The sequence below is a fragment of the Physeter macrocephalus genome, chromosome 5, assembly GCF_002837175.3.
Source record: "Physeter macrocephalus isolate SW-GA chromosome 5, ASM283717v5, whole genome shotgun sequence".
NCBI lineage: Eukaryota > Metazoa > Chordata > Mammalia > Artiodactyla > Physeteridae > Physeter > Physeter macrocephalus.
This window is the reverse complement of record NC_041218.1, coordinates 98007986-98032294: the sequence shown is the minus strand read 5'-3', so window position 1 is coordinate 98032294 and position 24309 is coordinate 98007986. Positions and strand designations below refer to the sequence as shown.

General features: G+C 42.4%; 1 protein-coding gene across 3 annotated transcripts in view; it reads left to right on the top strand.

Annotated features, from left to right (window-relative positions):
* The window catches only part of GLI3 (GLI family zinc finger 3), a 305949-nt gene that overhangs the window by 199974 nt on the left and 81666 nt on the right, over positions 1-24309 (top strand). For 2 of the 3 annotated variants that reach the window (XM_028490212.2, XM_028490211.2), the window contains 4 exons: positions 9526-9731; positions 9867-9911; positions 13265-13411; positions 17969-18170. In XM_028490212.2, the coding sequence (XP_028346013.1) occupies positions 9526-9731; positions 9867-9911; positions 13265-13411; positions 17969-18170 (600 nt within the window). The remainder of the gene's footprint in view (positions 1-9525; positions 9732-9866; positions 9912-13264; positions 13412-17968; positions 18171-24309) is intronic. The other variant, XM_055085097.1, reaches the window with a different exon arrangement.

Sequence of the window (24309 nt, the reverse complement as noted above, 5' to 3'; positions counted from 1 at the left end):
GCCGGCTCCAGAACTGAGGAAAGGAATGCACAAGGATGCAATGAAAGCAGCATGGCTTTAGCCTTGACCACCCAGAGCTCTAGCAGGAACAGCAGTAGGAATGAGCGTGTTGGCCATAGGGGCCAACATTTACTGAGAACTTACCACGTGACAGGTCCCCGGCTAAATGCTTTATGTATATTTTCTTATTAAACATTAACTAGTACAGCTCTGCTTTTCCATCAAGGCCCAAAGAGCCTTGGAGCAAAGCAGACTTTTAATGACCTTGTTGACCCAGCACTAAATCTAAACCTGAGACCTTGCCACTCTGATGGTACAGAACAGCTGATTAAAGGCACTGTCCCCACTGCAGGGAGAAAAAAAGGAGGAGGCTGGGTCAGGACAGCCCCCTGGTCCTGTGGGCCTGGCCGGATTGGCCTCCCCGGTGGCCTGCCCCACTAGAGGAAGACAGAGCATCCAAAGGAAAAAGGGAACAACTTATTATCTTAGGGAAAGAAGGGAGAAAAGGACAGTGTCTGTTCGCTTTGTTACCGCAGAACAGTTGGGAAGGGCTTCAGAAAACAGGCCCCATCAGCTGTCCCAGAAGCTGATGACTGAGACCTGCTCTCCGTACCCCCCCATCTGCCAGGCATCAGGTTAGGAAAGCATCACAGCTGGACATCTCTCTCCTGCAACCACAGCTGTTTCCTCATCAAGGTGGTATCTTTGTTGTGGCATGCGGGTTTTACTCTCTCTTGTTGTGGTGCACGGGCTTATTTGCCCCGTGACATGTGGGATCTTAGTTCCCCAACCAGGGATCGAACCCGCATCCCCTGCATTGGAAAGTGGATTCTTTACCACTGGACCACCAGGGAAGTCCCAAGGCAGTTTCTTTATACAAGGATGAGTTGGGACAGGAAGCCCCATGCTAGGAGATGTGGTTATTTATATCCAAGTGCTTATTTGAACCAATACTATGTTTAAGAACTCTTGTTAATACCAGTGCACTGCACATTGTAGTTGTTTGAATGGACTTTCTTTTACAGTTTTTTGACTCTTTTCCTGACCTTGGAATCCTAGTCTATTAGTATAGAGTTCTATTAAAGTACAGAGTAGAGACCAATTTTAGAAAATTATTTTCTGCAGTCTTCTCAGGAAGGAATAAAATCACTTTTAGCCATAAACAATTGCTCTGTTCTTGTATAAAACATAACATTGCTCCAGTTGTCAAAGGACATGACTGACATGAGTTATGAATATTTGCTTGGCTTTTCCTTTTGATTGGCTTCGCTGGACCTTTCCTCCCCCGAAATGAATATACAGAAGCCCATCTTCCACAGTTTACTTAGAACTGAGACTAATGTGTCAACTAGACCATCTTTGTTTAATAGTGGTAAATATCATGTTATTATTTATGGTATTTTTTTAAGCAATATTTTTCAAATTTTGAAAAATACAAGTGCACATCTATTTGATTTTCTGAACTTGATAGGAACAGTTTGAAATCACTGTGGAAAATATTGTTATAGTTGACACAAATCAAATGCATATATTCTTTTCTTAAAAATTGGTAATAACTAGTACACATACAGAAGAGTATACAGAATATACACAAACAGCTCAATGAATTATTGTGAGTAGACAGAATATACACAAATAGCTCAATGAATTATTGTGAGTTATCACAGAGTGAAAACCTCTCACCACTAACCAAGTCTAGAACTATAATAATCACTGGCATCCAGAAGCCCTCCTCAGGCACCAACCCCCAAGAACCTACCAAAAGGTAAACATTATCCCGATCACCCCAATGCTAATGTTTAGGTCTGTCTGTTATTGATCTTTATATAAATGGGAAATACAGTATATTCTATTCTTTTGTACCAGGCTTCTTCTCCTCAGCATTATGTTTGTGAGATTTTTCCACATTATAGTTTGTTCGTTTTCATAGCTAGTCACTATTTCGTTGTATGAATTATTTGCCCAGTCTACTGTTGATAGATGTTTGGTTGTTTCCAATTTTAACATGAATGAATAATGGCGCTCTGAATATTCTAGTATATTGTGGCACGTGCATACACAGTATTGTACAGTATACACCAAGGAGAGGAATTACTGGATCATAAGATGTGCATCTGTTTGCATAGATAATGCCTAACGGTTTTCCATTGAGGTTGCACCGGCTTATACTCGGGTTGTTTGAGAGTTCCTATTGCTCCAAATTGTCATCAACACTTGGTGCTGTCAGTCTTTTTAAGTTTAACCATTCTAGTGGGTTTTTTTAAAACTAATTAATTTAAGCATAGTTAATTTACAGTATTGTGTTAGTTTCCTGTGTACAGCAATGTGATTCAGTTATCTATTATATTTTTTCTGATTATTTTAAGTCACAGAAAGATAAATACTATATGATATCACTTATATGTGGAATCTCAGAAGTAATACAAGTGAATTTATGTACAAAACAGAAACAGACTCACAGACATAGAAAACACACTTGTGGTTACCAAAGGGGAAAGGGGTGGGAGATAAATTAGGAGTATGGGATTAACAGATATAAACTAGTAACATAAAATAGATAAGCAATAAGGATTTATTGTATAGCACAGGGAACTATATTCAATATCTTGTAATAACATTCTAGTGGGTTTTTAATGATAACTCATTATGGCTTTAATTTGAACAGCAAATTAAGATTAAAAAAATAATTTGCCAAAACATAATACTGGAGTATATAGGTTAAAATATTGACGTTGGCTAGATTTGAATAGCTTGGATATAGGGAACAGCTATTGTTCTTTTAAATAATCTCAACTTTTCAATTCATGGATATAAATTCCTTTTATAATTAGACATAAATAGGAAATAGGAAGGTCATTCTCAAATCCCTTGAAATGATGTTTCCCCATTAAAACAGATATTTCTCTCCCTCTCTCTCTCTCTTTTTTTTGTTAAAGAAATCAAACATAGCCCTTGAATTCTCCCTCTAAGAAAATATTCAGCATCTTAGCATTCATGTGTACATTAAGTGATGTCCCTTCACCTTCAGTGGCCACTTCTATCCAAATCTTATCTACTCTTGGTAGCACAGTTCATGTTGCGTATTTTACATAACCAGGCTGCATCCTGGAAGGCTCTTGTTGATGCATTTTGACCCATCAGATAATACTTGTTCTGTATACACTTTATGTGTGTGTGCCTTCGCCTCGCCCCATTTGACTATAAACTCTTTGAGAGCAGGGACCAAATGACCATATATTATGTTTCTTGAAATCCCCCAAAGTGCTAAAATCATAATGGATTCTTAGTAAGTGTATTTTCAATAAAATGTATATCGAATGAACATCTCATGGAAATATTCATCTGTGTGGTTATACATGTAGCTTTTCAAAATTGAAATCCAATATGGTAAATTTGTAAAAGGCCTAGGTCAGTTAAAAATTCATGGGAAATATTCTTTAGCTGCAGAGACGATGAAGATGAGATTTGAAACTGAACCATCTTATCAGCTAGCAGTTTCCTGGCAGTTCCATGGAGCAGATATTTACAGAGGTGTGGACAAGGTTAAGGGCTCGGAAAGTAATAGTAAAGCCTCCAGGACTAGCAAAAGTTTGAGGAGGTTACCAGCCTTAGCCTGAAGGTGCAGTCAGAAGGCAAGGGCAGTGAGGGCTAGAGCCAAGGAAGAAGGGCCACACTTGGGGAGCGGGGGCCTTGCGGGGAAGAATGACCCCAGCAGAACTGTAACTAGTGAAAGGAAGTGAGGGGAATTAATACCCTGACTTCTCTCCCCTCTGCTGCCAGCGCCTGCCAGTGCATCTGCCTAGTGGAATCCAGAGGGAAAGTGAGCCTGCTGATTCAGACCACAAAGTCCAGCCTTCAGGGCGTGCAGAGGTTCCGGGGTAAAGGCTGGCAAGTGGGAAATAACCAGCACACCCATGTGTACATTGCAGGGGCACGTGATGATTCTGGGGCAGCAGTTATCTGAAAACTCACCTTGAGTAGAGAAAAAGACCAAGTTCAGGAGTATGCAAATTTCCAACGATGTCTAGTGTATTAGCCATGGACATTTTAGTTATTTGTTTCTGTCGCTGTATGGAAAGCAATATTTTTTATTACAAATTTTGGTTTATTAAAACTGCTTATTGAGTAATTAATTAGTTGATTAAAAACACATTATAAGGGGTAGCTCCTCTTTGTTGTCTGTTAAGCCACTACTTGAATATGAAGAGTGTGTACTTTTTATGGAAAGAACAAAATTAAACAAAAATTAACTTGTTATGTAGAAAAAAAAACCCCAGCATCTCAGTCTTCTGGTAGTTGAAGCTCTCACGCGTACCGCAGAATGCAAGGGATATGTGTACATTTCCAGTGTTCCAAGCAACATGAAAGCGAATTGTAATAATCCAGCCTATAAACCTTGTTTAATGCTCTCATAATGGGTAATGCAAGTGATGGAATACTGTGATTTTAATCCTGGCATTTTAGTAACCCAATAAGATAGATGAAAAGGCAGTAACAAATTAGATTATGTAATGATATTTCATTTTAACTAAGAATTCCAGTTATTCTCTGCAATACATGTTTTTTTGTTTTAAAATTTATCCTAGTATAATGTTTAAAAGGCTCTAATAAGAATCCTCTACTCTTTTCATTGTAATCTATGTTCATGACCTTATAAAAGGATTAATCCAAAGTTAAATTATTTCCACAAACAAACACAAACTTTATGTTACTTTATTGTCTTTGGGGAGAACATAAAAATAATCCCCACCTGCTTTCTTGTCTGAAGCTATACTTCATTTATCCATCGGGCGATATGGAAACAAAATGGCAGCCACGCATTGGGTCTTCATGGCCTTGGGAAGACAGAGAGGTGGAAGCAGTATAGGGGACGTTATCCCTGGGTGGGCAGGCCGGGGTCTTAAATGCATGAGCCAAGATGCAGAGGTCATGGAACGATAGCTCCTCCCCTCGGTGATGCTCTGGCCACCCAGACCACCCTCTACAGCTTGGGCATCTTTTTCCTAGACAGCAGTTTTATGATTTAGTTTGAGGGGGGTCACAGGCCTATTTCTATACTCTTTGGCTACAACATAAATAACATGGGATCCCTGTTCTTGGAGCAGTTCTAAATTTCAGTGTTCTTCCCGGAATGTTTGTTTGTTGTTTGTTTTTTTTCCTCCATGGTTTGTGTTTGCCTTCCAACCACAGAGCCACGTACAGCCCCAGAAAAGAGAGAACCGAAAGCTACAAAGGCAGAGAAAGTCATGAGAGGCCAACAGTAATCTTCAATTCAATCTCTGTGTGTATCTACTAAAAATATAAACCGAGAAAGTGACACCTATAATTTTTTTTCCTCCTGCTCCTGTAATCCGCAAATGAAGGTGTTTAGCAAGCTTGACAAATATTTACCAGGTCAACTTTAGGATAGTTTGTGAAATGATATATGTCATTTATATGGAAAACTTGGTGACTGCCTTCCTCCCATTTCCCACCTCTTCTTTCTTCAGGAGAATTCACCCCTCTGGCCGTCAACTTGAATGGCTCTTTCTTCCAGCGGTGAATACACATCTGCCTATTAAATATAAAGTCTTCCCTTTCAGATTTGCTTTACAGTTAGGAGCAAAATAAATGACAGATGATCTAGATGCCAAGAATTTGGAAATGACTCTGTTAGGTAAGGTTAAAAGCAGCCTTATTGAAAAATTGTAGTTTATGTATGTTTACATCCATGTCAGGTGGCTGCCATGGCCATTGTAGTTCAAGGCTGGGTGCTCAGCTTTGATGACTTAGAAAGCCATTTTTGTCAGTCTCCAGTGCTAGAGGAGGGTCATGCTAGCCCACCTCACAGGAGCCTGATTTGGAGACAGAATGAATAAGTCATCAACTTTCAGTGAGAAATTGAACAGCAAGGAAATGGGAACACCAGTCTCCAAAAGTCTTGCTATTTGGACATTTGTTTGCTGAACTCAAAACAGGTGACACACACAAAAAGTTGTTGGATGGTTCTTACAACCACCAAGAACATCAGCGGCCACCACCATTTACTGAGTGCCCTGTGCCGGTGGTGACAGCAGCCCTGGCAGAGAACTGTCATTGTTCCATGTCGTATGTAAGGAAACACGCCTCAGTGACAAGAGTCAGGGATGAGCTTGAGTTCAAGTCCAGTTCCTTCAGAGCTCTTGCATTTAATGATAACTGAGTTCATGTTCTTAACCAACTTGTGTGGTTTTATGATTCTGAGTGGAGGTCCTGGGAAACGCAAGGAGATGCTCCCGGGATCCTGACAGGTTGGGGAACAAAGCAGACAGGTGTGTTTCCACCATACGATTTGCTTTGAAAAAAGGGTTCCAATATTTCAGTGTTTGAAAATCACATAGTATGCTATATTTGCCATCCGTAATATGCGTGTGTGTTCATGTGTATGTATGAGTATATATGTACATATATGCATTTGTCTCTGTTGTATATGTGTGTATATTAGGAGTGGAATATATTAGTATAGCTTGTGAAATAAGTTGTATGCACGTATTCGGCATTTATTAGATACTAGGCTCAGTACATGAGGCTTCAGTTATATTCACTTGCCAAGACCCCCAAGAGGTAGGTATCCTCCCCATTGGACTATTTAGGTCAAGAAGGGGGTGAGTATCAAGGCCAAGGTCACACAGCTGCTGTCCCATCCACGTCGGTTCCCCTTCAGCCCTGAGCCCTCCCATGGTACCACTGCTCTGATGGTCTGACTCAACTGTCCCCAGAATTCCTGATGACCCTTCCCTGAAGGACCCTCGTTAAACATTTTCCTCTTGTATCCTGGGGACGGCTGGCCTTTGACTACCAGATGGTTCTTTTCTTTAGGGCAGTTGATATCTTGCAGCTTTCTTCGTTGCATTCCTGTCTGAAAGCATGTCCTACCATCTCGTTGAGAAATAGGTGACTCCATATCTTCCCAGCATCGTCTCTGGAGGAGAGGGACAGGCATGAGTATGACATTCACCAGAGTGCGTGGAGTTTCCTGACTTCGTCTCCAAATCCTGGAGGGACCAACCCTCTTCTCTGCTGTTGTTCCTCACGGGGGTGGAAGGGCGGATGGAGCCTGGGCGTTTCTGCTGGGGAAGATGTGTCCGGATCTTGATTCCTTACTCATCGAATAGTTATCCTCAGTCTTCCTGTGAGAACAGGTCAAATGAAAGTGAAAGGGGGGAGGCAGACATCAGGCATCCACAGATTTGTGAGGAGAGAAAAACTTCAGCCGTCTCCTGGCTTCCCTGCTTCCTTAGGACTGGTGAGCACCCCAGCCCGATATCTATAATCTTCATGTTGTTCTAAGTGCTGATATTTTTCCATCCATGATTCTTCAATGGAATCTAGGCTTCTGGGAATATTCTTACTACCATTCTCAATTCTAGAATTTGAGACAAATTACAGGTTCCAATTTTTTGCCTAACGAAGAAACCAATTAGCAATGTCATTGCTTCACTGATTTTTAGTTCATAATGTTCAGCCTGAGTTTCTCATGGATCCTGAGAAAAGCTTGTCTAGGAGGTATCATCTCATGGATCTCTTGAAATGTCTGCTTTTTGTATTTCTGCGGCACCTGTCTCTCATCATAAATCTACAAATGAGCCTGTTAACTTGATAATAATCACTTTCGAATCGGATTGAAAGGATTGATTTTCCTTTCTGGTAGAAAATGAATGAATGAATGAATTTGAGCGTCCGGTGTGCTCTAAGGTAGTGACAGGTCTAAATGGAGCATCAGATTTAACCAGTGGCACAGAGCTAACTTATTTTGTAGTAAAGAGCTAAAATAGGATAGACTAATAGGTCTTGGCAATTTCTATTTAAGAACAAGGAATTTTTACTAATTTCTGAGTGGGTGTGGAAAGCCTCAAGTTGTTTGGAAAAGAAATAGCTATTTTCAGGTGGTGACTTCTCACTCTCCCCACATGTAAATTTAGAAAACTCTGGATTTTTATTTTATTTCACCCAGAGTGACATCTGAAGAACAAATAAAAAGCCTCTTTTTTTTTTTTTTAAGTTCAAAATGAAAAAAAGAGTAAGAAGGAACAAGTAAGAAAATCCTCTCCCTCCTGTGTGTTTTAACCTCTTTGATTTTCTACTGAGAAGATTCATGATGTGAGCTTCGGGTTCATTTAACTCAGTGCCTGCTCTGTGTGCTTAGAGGAGCTGGCTTCTCCCAGGACTCTGTTCCGAGGGGGCTGGGGGCCAGAGCCCAGCTGCGGCTGCATGTGCCTTTGCTTGGGAGGCGGGATGAGAAAATGTGTTTCTCCTCCCTTTCCTTTCACTCCTAAAGCCCGCGCCACAAGAGGAGCTTGCAGTTCTCAGAACATCCCTCTCTATCACGGTCTCGCCTTTTTATGGCCATATTCTCTGTGAATGAAAAAAGGGAAAGTACAAGTGTTCAGCCTGTCAGAGCCAGTTCACTGGATTATCCACACAAAACGTTTTCTATTAGAGGAGGAACAGGGCGGCGAGGGGGGCTTCCACAGACTGGCCGTTCTAGAAATGCCTGTCCCTGGGGCTTGGGGGTGGTGGCTCTGGGGAGGGAATTCCCTGGAGTGGACGAGGTATGGTGGCAGCAAGGTGTGCCTTAGAATTTATTTTCATCAGCCAAAAGCTTATTTTCTACCTTTACCTTTTCTCATTATAACTAAGGCATGAGCTTGATCAAAACCCCGATCTTTTCCAACTTTGTAACCCCAGGAGCACTTCATTACGGATTGTTCACTGAACGTGGCTGATCAGGAGGAAGCCACATGCAGAACGAGTATGAGATGAAGCTGCCTCCCAGGGCTGCTGCTTACGGAGAAGGGGGGCTGCCTTCAAAACAGGGAAACCCATATCTGTGAAACTGGTTTTGCTCACAACCTCAAGACCCAGAACACGAAAGCTGGAGCACCTATGTATAGAGTGTCAGTTTCATGTTTCTTACAGACTTTTGCAGTTAGTCTCTTCTCTTATTTGTAGGTATCTCTGCCGTGTGTATGCTCAGACTCCCAGACCAGAAGAATCTTCCTTCCTTTCTTTCTCTCTCCATCCCTCCCTCCCTTCCTTCCTTCCTTCCTCCCTCCCTCCTTCCTTTCTTTTTTTTTTTCTTTCTTTCTTTTCTTTTTTTCTTTTTTAATGCAGTACCATGATAGTGAGAGAGACGTTCAATGGTAAAATTAACATTCGGGTCAAATGGAAAATAGAATCGCAGCACCTACTTTAAGCTCAGATGCCTGCTTAGAATTTCTTCTCTTGAGGAAAACCAAAGGCTTTATTTTCCTATATTCTGAGGGCCGGGGAATTTCTCAGAGGTCCATTTTCTTTGCCCAAATAATTGCATAGTAGCATTCTACCTACATGATGTCACCAGGATCTTAAGGTCCTAGTACTGGAAATGTATATGCCTGATCTTCTCTCCCCCAAGACGCCTTGAGTTCACGTAAAATCCTACTGATTTTCTTTCACAGACAGCCTCTGCCTATGGAGCTCTTGGTCTCATGCGTACCTCTTGTGTCTGCTTTTCTTTTTACCTAGGCCTTCTGCCTTATCTAGTAGCCCCACGTATTCCGACCTGCCCTTCATCAGGATCTCCCCGCATCGGAATCCCGCCGCAGCTTCTGAGTCCCCCTTCAGCCCTCCGCATACCTACATCAACCCCTACATGGACTACATCCGGTCCCTGCACAGCAGCCCGTCCCTCTCCATGATCTCGGCCGCCCGCGGGCTGAGCCCCACAGATGGTGAGTCTCAGACCAGCCTATTCTGCTTCCATACGTCATGCCTCTCCTGGAATGTGGCACAGAGCAACTGGTGCCTCTTGAGTCCTGTGTGCCGGGCGCTGTGCTCCGTGATGTGATTACGTGCTTTCATTTCAGCCTTACGACATCTCCATGAGGGTGGGATAGTATGTCCATTTTCAGGTGAGGATAAGGGCAGAGGGTCCAAGTAACTTGAAACCTGGTTCGCTGGCTAGTAGTGGCAGAGGTGGCACTCCGAGCTTGATGCACTGATGCCCAAATCCTTGGTCTCATTCACTGCTCTGTGCTGTGGCTTCACGTACATTTAGACTGGCCCTGTTGCCATTCCCGCATTGTGCATGTGTAACCAGCACATTCTGCTCACCTCCTGATGAACGCTTTTCTGCTCTGCATGTCTGAAGGACACGTGTATACAGATGTGTCCACTGGAGCAGCACTTTTCAAACTCCAGTGCACACAGGTAGCACCTGGGGATGGTGATAAAATACTGTTCTGTTTGGGGTGGGTCCAGGTGCGGCCTGAGGTTCTGCACTTCTGAGAAGCTCCCAGGTGATGTCAGTGCTGCTGGTCCAGAGACCACGCTCTGACCTGCAAGGTCTTAGAGAACATGATGGGCCGGCCGTGTTGTATGTGCCCTCTGTCCTTGACCAGATGAACACTGCAAGACGGATGCGGTGGGACAAGACACAAACTTTGACTTTCATTCTCTTGATGCTCATCTTAAGCTCCAAAGCACCAAATTCCTGTTGTTCTTGTTGGCCTCCCAATTACTTGTCACCTGACTCTTTTAAATTGGACCTGTGCATTACACGAGTGCCCAATGATAAAATGCTCCTTTGGTTCAGGAAGAGCATTTCCCATCTCACGCACACATATGCAAACTCATTTGCCCACAATTGCTAGCATCTGAGTTAAGGTCCAGGATGGCATAAGCTGTATTGATGACAAGTAGAGGATTATGAGCTCTCTGCAGCAAAACACAAATCGCTGATGCTTGTGTTGGGGCGCAGAGACACGCTATGCAGTCCGTCTCACCGAGCAGCACGGTCCACATTCTCCACTCAGACGCTTCCCGAGGCTGGCTGTGCATGGTGGGGATAGTAGATGGAAGCTTCCTGAGGTCTTTCAGTAAATATCCACTCATTCGTACAAGAAGCTGTGCTCCAGCAATAATAGTTGCTGGCTCACTTTTTTCCCTCTGATTCAATGCAGTGACTATACTAGTAAGGTACCTAATGAAGAAGTTTTGCCATTTCGACAAGATTCACACTTTAAAAATAAAACTGTAAAAGAGTGAGATTGGAGTTGATTCTGCTTTGGATTTGGTTTTCTAGTGGGAATAATGGAAAGTCACCTCCATGGAATACTTGGGGGTTCACGGAAGTGACTAATAAGAACAGAAGGGTAGAGAGGTCGGCTGACGATGGGCTTGGAATGATGCCTGGCTTCTGGACATTTAGTGGGGCCACTGAAGTTGGTACCTCTAGTTAAAACATCTTGTCATCTGCTTTCCGTAGTAGTTGATGATGGCTATGACTAAAACGTTCTCTGATTTGTCGTTCTGCCTCTCAGGAGTCCAATTAATACCCAAGTCAAGTCACTAATATTTGTCTCTCGTGGCCTATGATCTTTGTATATATCTCTCTATCTTTATGATGTATGAGAAGTATGTGGACACATATAAAAAAGAATGAAATAATGCCATTTGCAGCAACATGGATGGACCTTGAGATGATCATACTAAGTGAAGTAAGTCAGAAAGAGAAAGACAAGTATCATATGATATCGCTTATATGTAGACCATAAAAAAAAGTGACACAAATGAACTTATTTACAAGACAGAAATAGACTCACAGACATAGAAAACAAACATATGGTTTGGGAAAGGGGGTGGGAGGGATAAATTAGGAGTTTGGGATTAACAGATTCACACTACTATACATAAAATAAACAAGGACCTACTGTATAGCACAAGGAACTATATTCAGTATCTTGTAATACTTATAATGGAAAAGAATATGAAAAAGAATATATATGTGTGTGTGTATAACTGAATGACTTTGCTGTACACCTGAAACTAACACAACATTGTAAATCAACTATACTTCCATAAAAAAATTAAAAAGTATATGGACACAAATGTAAAGCCTACACAGACCTATCACTAGAATGCTAGTGTTTCTGCATCGTAATGATAAAATTAGCTTTTATTGATCGAATGCTATGTGCTAAGCACTCTCCATGCACCATTGCCCTCACTGCTCCCATCAACTTCCTGTGAAGCTGTGAGAGGTGGAGCTGGGATTTGCATCCACATCTTAGTGTATTTGGAGACCACCCTCAGAACTGCTACAGCGTCCTGCAGCTTTGGCACATAAATTGGCGTGCAGAAACCGATCATTATCCCACTGCTATAGAGCTGACGCTTGCCAGTAAATTGCTCCAGATTGATAGGTGTATTTCTTTTTGATTTTGTAATGAAAAAAATAGAAAAAAAAAGAGCTTTAAATTTATGGAACACAAAATTGCAGCTTGCCATCGTCATGTGTTATTAAAGCCAGCTGTGCTGCCTTTTCCGCTCGAGACCCAGGGTCCTCCAGCTCCTGAGAGCTGACTCAGACCCTCCTGCCAGAAGGCTTAGGGATGTATGTTAAGTATGGCGTGAAGGCCGTCATGGTTATCTAAGTTGTTTACTACTGTAAGAAATGTGGAAAAATAAATGTGCACATACAGTGATTTGATATGACACTTTTTAAAAAAGATTATTTATTTATCTATTTAATTTATTTTTGGCTGTGTTGGGTCTTCGTTGCTGCGTGCGGGCTTTCTCTAGTTGCGGCGAGCAGGGGCTACTCTTCGTTGCAGTGCACGGGCTTCTCATTGCAGTGGCTTCTCTTGTTGCGGAGCACAGGCTCTAGGCGCGCGGGCTTCAGTAGTTGTGGCACGCGGGCTCAGTAGTTGTGGCTCACGGGCTCTAGAGTGCAGGCTCAGTAGTTGTGGCGCACGGGCTTAGTTGCTCCGTGGCATGTGGGGACCTTCCCAAGACACTTCTATTTTGGGGAGCAAAATAGGGGAATGAGTGTACAGATACATGCACACATATATTAGGTTGGCCAAAAAGTTCGTTTGGTTAATGAATACGTTGTTCAATAAAGTTCTCGGTGAAAGTGAAGAATGTCTTTTATTTTTACTTAAACCCGAACGAACTTTTTGGCCAACCCAATACAATGTAATCATTTGGAATTCCTGGTGATTCTTAAAACTAACCTCGAAAGTTTTATCATGTATTTTATTTTTTCTATTCTTTTCCTTCAGTTTTATTTTCCAATCAGTGATATCTGGGAGACTTCAGTGAAAGCACAATTTGAGTTAAGGAAGTTTTCCTAGAAAGAACCATAAAAGGAATGGCTGATGTGAGCTGCATGGCGAATGGACTTCGGGATGTCTCAGGAAAAGCTTCTTTTTGGCCTTCTTTCAACTAGTAACCGTGTTTTCTTGTCTCCTCTTCCATCCAGCCCCCCACGCTGGAGTCAGCCCAGCGGAATACTATCATCAGATGGCTCTGTTAGCCGGCCAGCGCAGTCCCTATGCAGACATCATCCCCTCGGCTGCCACCGCCGGCGCAGGGGCCATCCACATGGAGTATCTTCATGCCATGGATAGTAAGTGGCGGGCCCTCTTCTGTAGTCCTGGGCGTGGCCAAGCTAACTCATGAAAGGGAGAGGAAGATACAAAGATGGGTTGATTACCTAACTTTTCAAACCAGAGGAGGAGGAGGAACCACCAATGTTTGGGACTCTGGTTGCCTTGGTTTCCCAGGAAGCTTCCACAGATGTGGCCATCCTGAGACTCCCGCTTAACTCAGTTCATATCAATGAACTGGAAGATACAGGCGATTGTAATTTGGCAGATACACAGAAAACTAGTCAGCCCTGATTGTCTTGGTAGCAGAATAAGGGAACGTGTTTGATTAGATGAATGTGCTTCATCCAGTCATTCCTTCGTTTTATAGGTTTTATGCTTTATAAATTAACTAAAAAAGAGACCTGTACTTGGTTTTACATTTTTCATTGATTTATTTTTTTCTTATTTTCCACATGTCTTCTTTACATTAAAAAAATCTATCTCATTGAGACCTTTTACATAGGAAAAATAAAAACATTTCCACATCGGGAAGGGCTACTACTTTTAGCCCTCTACCTAGCAGTGGAAGAAAATGGGATCATTGGTTGTACTTTATATCACTTTCTTTTGGGTCCCTCAAGGCTTATGACAGGTCCTTTGTGTCACTTCTCTAGACATATAAACAAGAGCCTATGATTATCATTTTTCAGAACATCCAAGAGTTCTTATTTATTCGGATTCTTTAAGTCCACATCCATTTGCCAGGTGCAAGGAAGTGAGCCTGAAACATCATCCAAGGTGTACATAACGAAACCCTTCGAATACGACCACAATATGAGTTTGAGTAGGACATATGCTCGAGGTTTTGTTTGTTTCTTCTAGTAGCAGTGATTAATTTGTGATTTTCCATGTAGGGTCTGTTTTGAATTCTTCTGTGACAATGGGTGGACCTTGGTCTGCTCTCTATTAGTGGTTGATAATTCAGTTCTCAGATTTAGAAGAGAGAGAAAATGACTGGTCCACAGGGCATATAATCTACAGCCTTGGTCCCCTTACTGTCATGAGCTAACTTTGCTGTGTTACATACGAACACAGCTTGGGTGGGTTTCCAATGGGGAGCTCATTACCACACAGAGTAAGAGAAATGTGTTACATCTTCCGCAGGGATTTTGTTTTCCGCTTTGTAGAAGAGAGAGTTTCCATTTCAGATTCATCATAACCACGTTTCAATTAGGGATTATTGGGGAAAAAAAGTTGAGTGTTATTATGCAAATTAGTTATTTAAAAATCTGCAAATAAAGAATTAAAATAAGAGAGAATCCTTGAAAGGTCAGCCCATATTACCTTCTCTATTTGATGAGAATGTGTTTAGTCAGGCAATGGCAGTTTTTATCTAAATAAAGGATGAAGCTACCCTTTTACTTTGTAAAAACTAATTAAAGGCATTTTAATTTGCCAGAGTATGTGGTAAATTGATTGCCATTAACTAGGAATTTAGATGTCCTATCATTCATCACATAAAAAGAAACCTCCTTTTTCTTTGTCAGAATCTTTTATTAGAATAGAGAAACAAAACAATTAACAGAAAGCCAGATTGGAGAGATCTGTGTTGGAACAGTAAGAATGCTCGGGCTTAGATTTAAGAAGGAAGCCGTATGATCAGTGAAGAGCTGGGCCACTTCTCTTTCAGCAGTTTTGAAATCCACACCTCGTAGTTTAGCTGTTCCCTTCAACAGATGACCCCAAGTCACTTCCCCAAATGCTGACAACTTTCTCTTTCTATGCTTCGTTGTTAGGGGGTTTCAAGGGTTGGAAAGTGAGTAAAGTACTATATCCCTGCCCTCTAAAATAGCTGAAATAGCATTTAGTTTAATAGAACATAACCAGAATGTTATGTTTTAAATTTAAATCATGGGAGACTTTTTCAAGGAAGGAGTGAAATGACTTTAAATTCCTACATTGGCTCTGCAGTAGCAAAACCAGAGGCAAACTGGGATCGAGCTGGTCATTCCGATCCACTGTTACAGCTCCTCAGGACTCTTCCATTGGCAGAAATGGCAATAAACTGGATTCAGATGAGCGCCTGACTTTTAAATGTGCCAACAATGGGCCTACCTGGGTTTCAGCCAGCTTCAGGATAGAGTATTTATGCGTTGCACATTAGAATGAACAAGTCTGTTTTATGGCTCTAATTCTACCTTTGGGGATTCTAGTGACCTTTCAAGACAGGAGAGCAAGTAATCCCTATAAGGAATATCCTAGAGAAATCCTAGACACTCATGAACACCACACTATTTATACCGGTGGAAACTGACTTAAATAAGTACCCATCTTGGAGGGAAAAGCAGAGGAGCCAGACCATCCAGGCCCTGGGCAACCTGGAGGCTTCCATGGAAGGGATGAAGCCAGGCCCTGGGCTCTGTCTTTGGATGATGTGATGGGGATATAGGCCTCTGGTGTTTTATAGCCCTCAGAAGGCCTCCTTATCTATTTAGTGTTTTTTAAAAAATCAGGAAATCAACTCTACCTGGAATATACTGTTACTTCTAACTCTGCCAGGGATCACTGAATCCCACTGAGAATGGTTACTCTCGAGGATGATATGGAAACTGACCAGAAGTCTGGTTTGTCCTTGGAATCCTTTGGAAGTGGAATGCATTTCTTCATTGAAAAACTTTTATGATGAAATTAGCCTCTCATAGTGAGTAAAAATGAGACATTAATGTGTAAGGCAGATGCCATAATAAAAGTAAGATGCTGGTTTAAACACTAAGAGCTGTGAACATAGTGGGATTGTTATTTTTGAACGAACATGGCCTAAATCAGGTTGGTAATGAAACTATTCTAAATGAAGAAATTCAATTTTCAATGTGCCTGAAAGAAAGCTTTGAGTAGGTACCACATTTGTCATTCAGATTGGTTTTCCAGTTTCATATACATGGATGGTACTAAGTTCCAGTTTGTGATTTATTTTTTATTCACTATAAAGTATATCTATTCATCTCTATAATATTATCTACAGAGTCTTTCTTTTTTTTTTTTTTTTTTTTTTTTTTTTTTAGCCCCTATAGAGTCTTTCATATTCATCTATTACACTTCATTAAATTATCTCAAAGCATATGTTGGATTGTTATCTTGTATCAAGGTCCGTCTCTGGTGAAGAAAATATTCCCAGTGACTTTTCTGGAGACCAAGTGCCTAGACTTTTTCTATAAAGAAGGCTTACCTTCTACTTCAGTTTTCTGGGGACCGCAAAATTGCGATGTCCCTGTAAGCAGGTGTACCCATGCTTTGAAGTAGAAACCCTCCGTTATTTCTTAAAAGTATCATGTTTGATTTTCCTCTTACCTAGTGGTATTATGTTCTCATTCTGTCATTAAACTTTAGTTTGATGACTCTGTAATGTAAATGTGACCTTAGAAAAGGCAGGAGTGGGCCTGTGGGCCACATTCATAGCTCTGCCCTAATTCAAATCTCTACCATCTACCAAATTGAAGGCAAATGGACATTTAATTTTTAACTCTCCGTGTAAAAAGCATTGTATTAAGTTGGCAGGTGTTTAAGTGTGAGTTACTAACCTCCAGAATAGAACTTCATCAGTGGAATCTTCTTGAAGTCTCAAAACTCTTATAAATGCAGAGAATTAATTAATCGATTGATTGATCTAATAACCAGAGGCTTAAAATTGGCTCATGTTATCTTATTATAATGCTTGCAGGGTTTTTCTCCCCCAACCTTGGAAAATCTGTAAACAAACCACGTCCCAAGCTTTTAAATGTTTCTTGGGACTTAGGCTGTATAGATTATGGGGAATTTAGGGCAGCGTTCCTCCATCTCGGCGCTCCGGGTGCCAGACGATTCTTCATGGCGGGGGGCTGCCCTGCCCATTCCCGGGTGTGCAGCAGCTTCCCTGGCCTCCAGATGTTTCCAGCACCCCATGAGTTGTGATAACCAAAATATCTCCAGATGTTGTCACATGTCCCCTGGGGGCAACATCGGCCCCCCCCCAATCGAGAACCATTAGTTTAGGATAACGTATTTATCAGTTTTGTCAGTAAAGCCGTAAGTATTCCGTGGATCAGATAACTACAGAAATCATGGGGAAATGAGGGCATAACTAAGCTGGATTTTTTAAATCTTAGGAGACTTTAATTCATTTTTTCCCTTTGGCTCGTTGCCTTAAAACGGTGTGCATTGCGGTGGGGAGGGTGGAGTGCGGTGCGGTTGTGGGAACCACTGTCTTTGTCGCTGGTGGTAAATTAATGATGAGCCTATCTAAGCAGCTGTCAGATTCATAAATCACTGGAAATGAGAGGGAGAACACATAAAAAGTCTCTACCTTTTGTTTAGCGATTTATCATTTTGTCTGCACATTAATAAACAGAGCTCCCCTGAGGTAAGCCCCTGGAAGATAAATATTTCTCCCTAATTTCCTCAATTGTACCCAGTAGATCACAAGTGGGAGGAGAGAAGTGCTTGTCAACGCCAGTCGCCGGCTTCTTATCCTTCACTTCTTCCACGCGGGGTAGTAGGAACAGATAATGGGTACCGAGTCCAGCCGCAGGTAATCAGGTTCTGTTTTGTTTATACAACAGGCACCAGATTCCCCAGCCCCCGGCTGTCAACCAGGCCAAGCCGAAAACGTACACTGTCCATATCACCACTGTCCGATCATAGCTTTGACCTTCAGACCATGATTAGGACGTCTCCCAACTCCTTGGTCACCATTCTCAATAATTCCCGCAGCAGCTCTTCAGCAAGTGGCTCCTACGGCCACTTATCTGCAAGTGCAATCAGGTATGTATTTTCCCCAAATCCATGATGTGTTTCTTTAATAAAACGTCACTGCTCGCCTGCACCTTGCGTTTGCGGTACTGACTACCTACAAGGAAGGATTGCAACAGGACACCGGGGAGGACCCGGGATGTGGATGCAGGTCACATTTCACTACGATGAGTTCCAGAGCCAATTATTGGGCCGAAAAGAATTATTTTGCAGACATCAGTTATCAGCCCATTTAGAGAAATAGTAGTTATTCAGGAATGAAATCCCCTTCCTAGAGACAGTGAGTATGGCGATCTTTTTATCTTCTTACTAGTTATAGTTCCTTAAAGGGAAAACCAACTTTGTACCTGATCTGGGCACACTTGCAAAGACAGGGACAGAAATCAAAAAAACATATGTGGGACTTCCCTGGCGGTCCAGTGGTTAGGACTCCACACTTCCACTGCCGGGGGTGTGGGTTCGATCCCTGGTCGGGGAACTAAGGTCCCACAGACCGTGAGCCATGACCAAAAAAGAGAAAAAAGACCAGACGTGAGTCTTGTCTCACGGGGGATAAGTGTGCATTGGGAGGAAGAAAGAAAAGGGGACAGAAGGGTTTTTAGTCTAAAGGAATTGATGGGTCTTCCATGATGAATATACATATTAGGGAAACCCTAACAGTCCAGAAAAAAAAATGTGTTAGCAATAGTCACATACCATATTTACTAGAAATGATGAATACCATTATTTTTTGTCCTTAATGTTTCCATTACGGTTTTAATTCTTTGCTTGTTCAGTTATCAACAGTCCTCCTTGGCAGGCAAGTTAACGTTTAAATATTACAAATCCCCATTTTGATATGATGTCATTTTCTGCAGCATCTGTCTTTTAATATGGTCAGGAAAGTGTGGAAACACGGAACAGAGCAAATAACTCTGCTTGTATGATAGCAGTCCATACTTACAGAGGGGATAGTTTCAGGATTAGCCGATGTAGTCACGAAGGTGGGCTTTGGAGTCGGGCAAAACTGTAGTCATATTCCAGCTTTGCCACCAGCTGTGCAGACCTTACTTGCCTGTAGGCTCTGAAATTCAGTCTTCACATTTGTAAACTACAGACAAGACAGCCACTGTAGAGGAAAGGGGTACCTTTTATTAAAGCTGGTGTGTATGGGCAGGGCCTGGATGAAGACCCCTGCCCATGGGCCGAGCCGCAGGAGAACTGCCCCTGATGGTCCATCCAGAGGATGAGCTACCAGGGCCTGGCCGTGCTACCCCCAACATGATCACCCCAGTCTGGCTCCCATCTCCAAACCATGGCCTGGCTGTTCTGCACTCCTGGCAAATTTCCCTGGGCTCATAGATTGCCATCGACCCTATCTCAGTTTGCTGAAATCATATCATTATTATGTGGCTTGACTAGAAGTCATAGCATCAGAGTGGTGGAATGGAGGTACACAGTGAAATTCACAGGAATGATATTCACATGGAATCACTTTGTGCGCCCGTTCCTTTCTCCTTTGTTTTTTCTTCCCTTCTGCTCTCTGCCCAGCTGCCGTGACGTTTCACAGCCTCTACAGGACTTAGATTAGAAAGCGGTACACAGACAGTCTCTGTGCTGTCTTTATTCTTACCCAAGCATCTTCACCCGTTTCCTCATCTCCTCACCTTTCCCAGGTAGTCTAGCACCAGTCCTTGAGAGACTGTCGGTATCCTGACTTGGAATGATCATTGGCCCCTGCCTCCGAGGACCTACCACAGATCTGATAATTCTCATTTGAGCTGGAAGCAGAGACCCCTAAGTCCAGTCAGGCCCCAGGAGACCCGTTTGCAGTCAGGTGACCAGGACCATCGGGCACACGGGTCTTTCTTGCCTTCGGCGCCTCACCAGTCTGTCTTCTCTCCTGCAGTCTGACCCCTCGTTCTTCAATACACAGCCCCTGTGTGCTAGGATAAGATGTAGCTTCTGATGCATATAAAGTAATACAGATAACCCAAGATGAGATCGGCTTGCTGGAACAATACAATAATTAGAAGAATTACGACCGGCACCACCCTGCCAGTCCTTTAGCTGGAGTAGCGTTAGTGCTTCGCTTGCTCTGTTCCAAGTTTCACTTTGTGAAATCTAAAGACCGACCGGAGGACTCCTCAGTAAGTGGTAGGACGGGTGGCTGACGGGAAAGGAAGCAGCATGAAGAAATCTACAAAGGGTAACTTTCTCAAGAGGGAAAGATACAGGAGTCATCTCATCTCTGCTTTGTACCCAGGGACACGGTAGGCACAAGATGCGCTCACTGTTTTCATCTGACAGCAGTTTGGGAAAGCGTAGTGTTATTCTTGTTTTATGGATCAGCACGGAGGGTCTTTGCAAGAGGACCAGCCCCCCAATTCCTTGCTTTTTAACTTGCCCCAAACACGTTTGACTTGCACACTTGCATGTTTTCTAATCCTAATCTGCTTCTCGTGTTGTCAGTGCATATAGTAGTGGGGTCAGTTTCTAAAGATGTTTTTCAGTGTGTAATGACACACATTCAGTTTTCTGAAAAAATCTCCTTCACGCGCGTATCCCAGTTCAAATGCTGTTCTCTAAGAGGCTGGTAATAGTAGGGACCACTGTTTGAAGTTCTCCTATTTACTTGCTCATCTGGTAGTTGCTATATGTCTCCCTCTACTAGAATACAAATGCCAGAAGGTCTAGGACTGTGTGTGTTTTGTTCATGGCCACACTTCCCGCCTCACAGCATCTGTGCCCTGTCACCTTGATACCACTCAACAGATATCTCTGGAGTGAATAAATGAAGGAGCTCTTTAATGAGCCATTAGAATTCTAATCGCCCTCCTTATTAAAAGGAAGTTTCCATGTGGTGGATGAATAATGCTGGCTTTCAGAAGGTTATAGTGTATAAGGATAGTATATCGTATATCCATAGGTTGATAGATATATGGAGATACAGACGGATGGACACAAAATAAAGGGATAAAAAAGCAAATGTCCATCTTCAGTTTGTGTATGGTTCTTATGTTTATATATTTACTTAATAATTCAGACTGCTATAAGAATTCCATATAAAGCACATATTTATTCACAAAAGCCTATCTACATCTTATAACACAGTACTTGATTATAGCTAACTTATTAAAACATATTGTCCAAATGTATAGCAAAAGTCTTTTTTATATCATAACTGAGAACGTCATTCAAAAAAAAAAAAAACTCCATGCACTTAAAAGGATGTTGTGAAATAGTTAACTGTCTCAAAAAGTTTTAACTTCTCCATCACCCTGAAGACTCCTGTCTAAGACTAGCTGATTCACATTTATCAAATACAGCCTGTAAGCCCCACCCTCTCTGGTTAAGGCTAGTATTACAAATATCTAGTTAATGGCGTTAAATTAGAAATAGTTTGACCTCTGCTAATACCTTCCCCTAGAAACTGAGCTCCCATCGGAGGAGAAAGTGTTTCAACTGACCCTCATCTTCCATCTTCTAGCAAAAGTAAAGGGAGTGAAGAAATGAGTAATCTGTTCATTTCTAGCCCACCAGTTACAGCTTTCTCACTTTGGGTTTAACGGCGAAAATGAAGATGGCTTCATATCCTTAGTAGTTTCAGGCCTGGCTCGGCCAGGACAGACATCTCGGTGAAGATGAGAGCTGAGTGCTCAGAGCGCAGCTTCACAAATCAGTGCGTGTTTTCTGTAGCCGGCACTGGCCAGCTCTGCCCGGTGACCAGAGAGCAGGGCTCTCTTCTTCTGCACAGCATCAGCCCTCCCAGACATCAGGCCCCGGAGTAAGGACGCATCTGGCAGGTCCAGTGCCACTTCCTGAGGATGGTAGGGATCACCTCAGCCTCCACAGCAGCTTGACGCTGCGCCGTTACCTGCCATGAGACAACTCATTCGTGTCGGACAGACAACACGAGATGTCTTGGGTGGGAAACATCGAAGAATAGATGAATCCACAGCCAGATGACCAGGGTCCTTGAAACTCTCTGACTGCATCTTCTAAAAACTACGAGACAACCTTCTCTTCCCCTAGAATCAGTGAAAGGGAATCCTCACTAAAAAGAATAGTTTTCATTTACTTCTAGGTGTGGCCATTGGTTTGAGGTAGTCTTCCACTTAATCCGTTACTCCTTCATTTCCCAAATACTTGACTGCATGCTCAACCGTGTGCGGGTTGCTGTGCAGGACGTGAGGGCTGCAAAGATGAGTGAGAGACACGATTCCTGTCCTCACGGAACTCACGGAAGGGCAAGGCCTCCAATCAGCACAAGCTTGGAGGTGGGCGGGGCCAGACTGTGAGCGGCCGTGGACCCCTGATCGCAGAACCATAGGAAGCCTTCAGGGCCCCGGTGAGGCTGCATTGTTTTAAGGACCAGGGAGCTTCATGGGCTGAATCAAAGGCGCTCAGCTGCTTACGTGGGCGAAACTGCCGGGTCTAACTGAATTTCCTCTTCTTTTCCCCTTATTTCCTTCTCTCTTAAAAATCCTCCAGTGGGAGGTACCACTGAAAGGACGGGAAGGAAATGCTATTTATAAGAGGCATACAATAATGGCTGGCGATGTTTTTAAAACGTTGGTGATGGTCTTTCTGACCATGTCTACATGGCTGACCAGTTACATGATTTGGGTGCTTCAGGCCAAATCTCACTGGAGAGTGTGTTACTGCTATTTATGTTCTTGGAGGTTTTGTCTGTTTGGCTGTTTAGTGGCAACCCAGCTTTTAAAGCCTTTTAGGACTCTTGAATCCTATAAAGCCTAATGTATTTTTGTCCAGAGCAATATTGAAAGAGTGCATATGCCTCGGTGTAAACATTGAGATGATACTTAACTCATTTTGTGAGTGTGTGGGTCTTTATGTGTGTGCTCATTACTTCTTCCGAGGCTGCTGGGTTTTCCAATGAACTTGTCCCGGGGGGCTTTTATGGATGGACGTGGAAGCTTTACTTTTTTACTTTCAAATAGAAGCACGTGCATGCGTGTGTGTCCCTATACCGACGCGTATACAGATGATAATGGCTGTTGGCCTGTTCTCTGCAACACTGGGAAGAATTGTTCTTCCTGTGAATGGCAGCTGTTGTACAGTAAGTTCCACAGCTAGAACCAGAAAGTGGCCGACCTCATTAGTACAGTAACCACAAAGTTGGTTTTGATTAGATGCTTCCTTTTGCCCCTTCCTCTCTCTTTTCTTGAAGCCAGTTTCTGATATTTTGGGGCCCTCATATTACAGTGTGGACTGTTGCCTGACTTCACCTCCAGTACTGGTTTCAGGAGCAAGAACTAGGAGAGATGGGACACTGAAAAGGAAATAGTGTCATTGGATTCGTCAGCCTATAGAAAACTGGGTTAATTGCAACATGAAGTTTTTTTTTTCTCTCTTATCAAAGTATAGTTAATTTACAATGTTGTGTTAGTTTCAAGTCTACAGCAAAGTGATTCAGTTATACGTGTGTATACATATTCTTTTTCAGATTCTTTTCCATTCTAGGTTATTACAAGATATTGAGTATAGTTCCCTGTGTTATGTAGTAGGTCCTTGTTTACCTCTTTTATATGTAGTGGGGTGTACATGTTAATCCTAAACTCCTAATTTCTCTCTCCCCTGCCCCCTTCCCGCTATCCCCTTTGGCAACCATAAATTCGTTCTCTATGCCTATGAGTCTGTTTCTGTTTTGTAGATAAGTTCATTTGTGTCAGCATATTTTATATTCCACATATAAGTGTTATCAGATGATATTTGTCTTTCTCTGACTTACTTCACTTAGTATGATAATCTGTAGGTCCATCCATGTTGCTGCAAATGGTTTTACTTCATTCTTTTTCATTGCTGAGTAGTGTTCCATTATATATATATACCACATATTCTTTATTTATTTGTTTGTTGATGGACATTTAGACTGCAGCATGAAGTTTCTTAGTTCCAATGCCTGACCTGAAGAAATACATTATAAATGCATCACATGAGTTTCTTTTTTTTAAAAAAATAAATTTATTTATTTATTTATTTATTTTTGGCTGTGTTGGGTCTAAGTTTCTGTGTGAGGGCTTTCTCCAGTTGCGGCAAGCGGGGGCCACTCTTCATCGCGGTGCGCGGGCCTCTCACTGTCACGGCCTCTCCCGTTGCGGAGCACAGGCTCCAGACGCGCAGGCTCAGTAGTTGTGGCTCACGGGCC